The sequence below is a fragment of the Pygoscelis adeliae genome, unplaced genomic scaffold (assembly GCF_000699105.1).
Source record: "Pygoscelis adeliae isolate BGI_AS28 unplaced genomic scaffold, ASM69910v1 Scaffold63, whole genome shotgun sequence".
NCBI classification, from domain to species: domain Eukaryota; kingdom Metazoa; phylum Chordata; class Aves; order Sphenisciformes; family Spheniscidae; genus Pygoscelis; species Pygoscelis adeliae.
In genome coordinates this window covers 7,123,529-7,129,813 of record NW_008824414.1, presented here as the reverse complement: position 1 = coordinate 7,129,813, position 6,285 = coordinate 7,123,529, and the positions used below count along the sequence as shown (strand labels likewise).

The 6,285-nt window shown below is 40.7% G+C and overlaps 1 protein-coding gene and 1 long non-coding RNA gene across 2 annotated transcripts in view; one reads left to right on the top strand and one right to left on the bottom strand.

Annotated features, from left to right (window-relative positions):
• Positions 1-4,298, top strand: part of HSDL1 (hydroxysteroid dehydrogenase like 1) — a 7,532-nt gene extending 3,234 nt beyond the window's left edge. Inside the window, exons 2-4 of the mRNA XM_009320813.1 lie at positions 395-840; positions 2,851-3,078; positions 4,014-4,298. Coding sequence (XP_009319088.1) covers positions 395-840; positions 2,851-3,078; positions 4,014-4,115 — 776 coding nt within the window. The 3' untranslated portion in view covers positions 4,116-4,298. The remainder of the gene's footprint in view (positions 1-394; positions 841-2,850; positions 3,079-4,013) is intronic.
• A 226-nt stretch (positions 4,299-4,524) lies between these two features.
• Positions 4,525-5,552, bottom strand: LOC103914200. Its single transcript, XR_663456.1, has 2 exons — positions 4,986-5,552; positions 4,525-4,822 (listed from the first exon to the last, which is right to left on the bottom strand). It is a non-coding gene; the product is annotated as an uncharacterized LOC103914200 (long non-coding RNA).
• Positions 5,553-6,285: the final 733 nt, after the last annotated feature.

Below are 6,285 nucleotides of genomic sequence, written 5' to 3'. Positions count from 1 at the left end.
GAGAGGAAATGGCCTCAAGTTGCGCCAGGGGAGGTTTGCATTGGACATGAGGAAAAATTTCTTCTCCGAAAGGGTTGACAGGCTGCCCAGGGAAGTGGTTGAGTCACCATCCCTGGAGGTATTTAAAAGACCTGTAGATGTGGTGCTGCGGGACATGGTTTAGTGGTGGACTTGGCAGTGCTAGGTTAATGGTTGGACTCGATGATCTTAAAGGTCTTTTCCAACCTAAATGATTCTATGACAACATTGTTTTTATTGTTGTGGTTTTGAGATCACCATATTCAGTGCCACGTGATCTTCAGAGAAGGGAATAAAGCTATAATTGAAAGAACTGGCAAAAGAGAAGGCTGGGGCTGCTCTGATTTTCACCTTGGTTTTTTATTTTCTATTACAGGTAGCACAGATGGTATTGGAAAGGCATATGCTGAAGAACTGGCAAAGCGTGGTGTCAACATCATCTTAATCAGCCGAAACAAAGAGAAGCTGGAGGCTGTATCTAGAAGCATATCTGAAACCTATAAAGTGGAAACAGATTTCATAGTAGCTGACTTCAGCAAGGGGCGTGAGCCTTACCCAGCCATTAAGGATGCTCTGAAAGACAGAGAAATTGGCATTTTGGTGAATAACGTAGGAATGTTTTATCCCTACCCAGACTATTTTACCAACCTGTCTGAGGATATGCTGTGGGACATGATCAACATAAATATTGCTTCTGCTAACATGATGATGCATATTGTGCTGCCGGGCATGGTAGAGAAGAAGAAAGGGGCAATTGTGAATGTTTCTTCTGCATCCTGTTGTCAGCCGACACCAATGTTGACAATCTACGGAGCCTCTAAAGTAAGCTGGGGTGTGATGTTTAATGGTATGCACTGAAAAGTATTCATTATGGGTTGGTTGGTTGTAAACACGTTCAGCAAGGGTATCAAAATATACCTGAAAGTTTTCTAGGGATTTGTTCAAATATCGGAGGTGGATGTTACATGTAATACGCAGTAAAGTCTTTATCCTCACCAATACTGGACTTTGAACCAAAGTCAGTGCTATTTGGATTATGTGTGAACTGTGGCGTAACAGTAGTTCTAGGAAAAATGTTACCTTCCTCGGAGGAATGATGCACAAAGCAGTGGCAGTTCTATGACCCATTGAAAGGGTCAAGAATTTAATCTCTTTTCTTCAGCTGAACTCTGCAGACATACCTCAAGCTACTTACACACTAGTATTTGGTAGCAAGAGGGGCTATACTCATGCTCAAGCCACCACTGTAACAAGGGCTGTGGCCAAATCAAGCCACTGCTTCACCTAACACCAAGGGGCAGAAGGCTTCTTACACCATTGTCTGTACCATATTTGGGGAGAAGTGAAAAGAACTTTTCCCCCCATAATTATTCTTCCTGAGGAGATCCAGTCAATAATGAATATAATGGGGCAGCTGGGTGATGCTGGAAGTATGAATGCGCGTGGGGATGCGGATTTACACTGGATGACTTGGTGCTGAATCCACAAAAGCAACTGAGACTGTCGAGGGATCTCGCCTAGATCTGGTGTCTAAACACAAATTGTTATTGCTCCCAGGAGTCGGTGGCTGCCCTCTGCTTTAGCCTAACCCCTGTGCAGCCTTGCTCCTGGGATAGCTCTTGCAAGTACTTCCTTTTGCCTGGAGCAAAACCAGCTCTTATTACTCCTTGCAGATTTTCTCCAATGTGGAAACTGGCTTAAGATTCCTGTTTCTGTTGCAGAGTATCTGCCCCCTTGGTTATGCTAAGTGTATGTAGAACTGCACTCTGAACTAAAACAATTAAAAGGCCTGAATGAAAAAGAACAGAACAAAACCAAGGGTACCAAAGTTTCTTCCTTTAGCTGCCATCGTTAATCCAAATCCTAGATTAGCAATCCAGTTTAAAGCCTGGCCTCTGTACAGTTACATTGGCACAGAAGTGGGAAACAAGCTGCTCTAGCATCCTAAGCCTCTTTGTGCGTTAAGTGTATGGTATTTGAAGTAGTTGGTTTGTTTTCCTGAAACAGGTGTTAAGAGCATTTGTAGAAGATGCTCTCCCAACAGTTTGCTGGGAATGGAGCTTTTGTGAGGCCATTTGGGAGCAGAAACCTGTTCGCTCACAAGCTGAGTCTAAAATGCTCTTTCTCGGGGGTAACTGGCTGTGCGGCACAGCAGTAGCTTCAGCACGGCATCAGTGTTGCTGCCTTGATAACACTGAGCCATGCTCATTTCCCTGTTTGATCCCAGCAATCCCAGTTATCAGGCTTGTGCTTTTTTGTTACTCTCTAAAAGTAAAATGAACTAAAGGAGATAATACAGATACACGTAAACAAATGCATGTTTAATTTTGCATAAGGGAGTTGCAGGAAGTAATTAACCTAGCTTCTGGGGAAGATCAGTTGAGTGTGAAATTCACTTGTAAATGTATTAAAAAATGGGACTTTATTTTGTCCTTTTGACAGTAGTATGTATAGTTAGCTTTGGAGTGTCCCCTGCAATGCCCCCAAACTAAACAAGGTGTTTGTTTTACATGAAATAAATGATTCTGTATTGTTTTTAAACAGAAATTGTCTGTTTGTTAAATTCACATCAGAGAGTTAAGCGGTCGCTTCGTCCTGCAAGTTACTGTACTGTTGCAGGTTTTTAGCAAGCAAATAACAACAAATAGAAATGTTGGTAATGCTTTAGAAATGTGTATTTTTATACTATTTATTCAAGGTTTTATTTTTTTAGCTGATACACAAAATATGCTACAACTTTTCTGTAATTTTACTAAAACTCTGCCCTAAGACTTGATTGGTTTTTTTTTTTAAAGAAAAAAAAGATGTCTCTTTCTGCTTTTGTCTTTCTAGACCTACTTGGACTATTTCAGTAGAGCACTACATTATGAGTATGCCTCAAAAGGAATTTTTGTCCAGAGTTTAACCCCATTCATAATTGCCACAAAAATGGTAGCATGCAGCAGCGTTGCATCAGAGAGATCTTTCTTTTTTCCTTCTGCTGAAGAATATGCAAGTCATGCTATTTCTACTCTTGGGTTATCCACAAGGACTACTGGTTACTGGAAGCATGCAATAAAGGTAATAGAATTCATTAAACTATTTCATGTTTGTCAAAAGAAGTAAATAAGCTGTTTACTTTCTTAGGAGTCTGAATGAAAACTATGCTCGTATTCTGAAAAAGTGCAATATATATTGTAGGACTTAAAGGCATTGTGCCACATTTTCTCACTAATTCCGCTTTAAAAACTTATGCTCAGGCATGCTTATTTTTAGAATGAGAGAGTGAATCCAATTCCCACTTGAAATGCGCAGCAAAAATGGGAAAGAGACAACTTTTTATTCAAAAGCACAGAGTATCTCATTTCAATTGGGGTGTTGCTGACTAGGCAAGCATTCCACTGTCTTCTACAAACAGAAGTAGCTTTTTTAAATCTTAATTTATTGAGCATATTTCTGCTTTGGGGGACAGTGGGCAGGGAGGATGGAATAATAGCAGAAAAAAAAGCCCACATTTTTATCCTGATACCTGGAAGCAGGTCCTCCCTATGTTAGGTTTTCATTTTTGGGGGGCAGACTGTGGGCTCCAAAGCAATTTTATGAACGTTGGTCACATCTCATGTGTCCTACCTATAGCTTTCTATAGCATTAGGTCGAGTAGAAGGAATTGAAGAAGTGGGGATTAGCCCAAAAGGAGTAAAAGAGATGGGAAGGATTCTGGCAAGATGTGGTAATTAGAGGAAGTGGACAGTATTGCCGTTGTGAACTTGAACAAACCACTTCAGGATTTATTTGCAGAACCTAACTGTTCGGCTCTGGGCACTACTTCCAAAATGGCTAAATATATTTTCTTCCAGGGGGTTGAATTTAAGGCTTAGTTGCTGATGTTCAAGCAGGTTTTGCCTTGCTTTAGTGGTAATTTGAGAAACTGCTTGTTTACTTTAATGGAATATATCTTAATCTGTCCCTTCCTTTCTTCTTTTTCTCTTCTCTTGTCTCCCTGTGCCTCTCCACAGTTTACGCTGGGTGAGCGCCTACCTGAATGGATCTGGGCATGGTTTGCAATGTATTTTTGCAGAATTGTACGCAAGGAAGCTTTAACATGCAAAGTGAAATAGGAATATCCATATGTCCTGCATAACGAGTACTATATTCCGATCAGAGTGCTGCAAAAATGTTTAGTGAACCTTGGTGGACTTACTGTAACTTATCCATACCTTGCTAAACAAGCTACGTGTAACCGAGACATCAGAAGTCTGGATCCTCTCTGTATCCTTGTATTAAATAGCTCCTCCGCTGCTTTCCTCCACGACAAAGAGCTGATCTTGTTGAGGTTAATGTCTGTTTGCTTTCTCTTCAAGGTAATTGGGCAGGAGCAGCTATAGTTTTAATTCTGACAGTAAATGACTGTCTCTTGCATAGTGCTACATGATGTCAACTTGCAAAGTTGACAGAATTTGAGAATTCTCCGTATCTGTCAGAAATGGGCCCCCAAATATCATGCTGTTCAAAAAGACAATCCCAGTCAACTGTATTGAGTTTCTTTAATATGTAGTTTTGCATAACTTTTTTCTGTGTTCCATCGGCAGATGTTTGTATGTTTTAAGCGCAAACGTTGTTGCTTTTGAATAATGTTATTTAAGGAACTCCTCAAAATTAAGGTGTATGGCAAGGTGCTATTGACTTGGAGGTTGTTTAAATGACTGAAAAGGTCATAGCTGTAAAGGAATTTGGAGATAAGCTTGTATGCTTTCTTATTCCAAGTGTGAATGATCTTGATAATACTTTAAATATTGCTTCAGCAATCTGAAATATGGATGGAGAACTGAATAAAGAATGTAAAAACACATTAGCTAAAGAAAAATGATGAAGAAATAATGTTTGGTTTAAAAATCCTGATTGGTTTCCTAATAAAAAAAAATTGAAGTTTTGATGCTGTATGATTTTGATGCTTTTGTTTATATAAATGTTTATGCATATGTACTTACTAGAGTCATTGGTATCATACACTGCTCATATGTGTTGCAGGCTCTGCATCTCAGAGTCAGGAAAGCTGTCCTTTCTGTGTATGCATAATTCCTACCTGAAAGAGGGACATGACTTAGAAAGAATGTTCTCAATCTTTTTGTATTTTATGTTATCACGGGCTCGTTCATACTGTTTCTGTAATGTTACACTGAAATATCAAACCCATGAAATACCTATGCAGTATCTTATACACAGCAGCATGACTCAAGGAGCATCCTCCCCTCATTTCTGCTTGTATTTGTTGCTTGTATGTTACGGTGCTGTATGTCCTGATGGTGACGATAGGAGGTCACTAACTTGCTCCTTGAAATCCCTACTGGAGGGCGTACAACAGTTCCATTATGTTGCTGAATAATGCAGTTATGATTACGAGGTGGGTATCTGTTGCTCCTCCACAGTAGCTCTGGACCAGTGATGTTAGAACCTGGAGTTCTAATAGTGATGTCCCCCGTGAAGCTTTTATGAGTAGGTTTTGTAGAGCAAAATCTAGTAGTCATCCCCATCCAGTGAGAGATCAGGTACAAATCTGTTTGTAAATAACTTGCAACTTAGAACAACTTAGAATTATCATGTGAAATGCTGATCAGAGCTCTTAAAAAAAAAAAAAATCTAGATGTTTAATATGGTGAAACTGCCCCCAGCCTTCATGACTGAATGCTCTGTTGAGGTACCCAGTATATTTGCTGGGCTGTGTAGGAAGATACCGATGCTTCAATTTATTCTCCGGAGTAAAATTCAGGCTGTGATTTTTATAATGAAGGAGCTTCCCTCTCTTGACATTTTGTTACTGTTCTGTTGCTGCAGCCCCATATTCTGTTCTTTTGGGGGGGAAGGAGGGAGGAGAAGATGGGGAGCAGTCGAGGGGGGGTTATCAGGGGCAGGGACCCATTAATTGGCTTTGTCTGCCGCTGACCTCCTGCTAGCTGACCCCAACCTCAGCTGGCCCTGAAAGCCGTTTCCTTCAGTGGTGCAGTATAAAGATATGTATTGGGTGTTGCTAATGACTTATGCTTCTTTGCAAATGGGATTTCAACAAACACATTTATTTTTAGCAAGGGCTTAAATGAAGCTTGAGAAACGTGAAGCTGTAGAACGTTTCTACTCCCATGTCTCCCTCACGCTCGCCAGGCCCTGCCTGCCCGTCCCTGTCGGCAACATCCACGTCTCAAGTTTTCCTTGCAGGAGTTAGACACACACCTCCCCACCCATCTGGATAAGCAGCTTCTCAAACAGTTTTCCTCAGAGGGCTGCTGCTGCGCG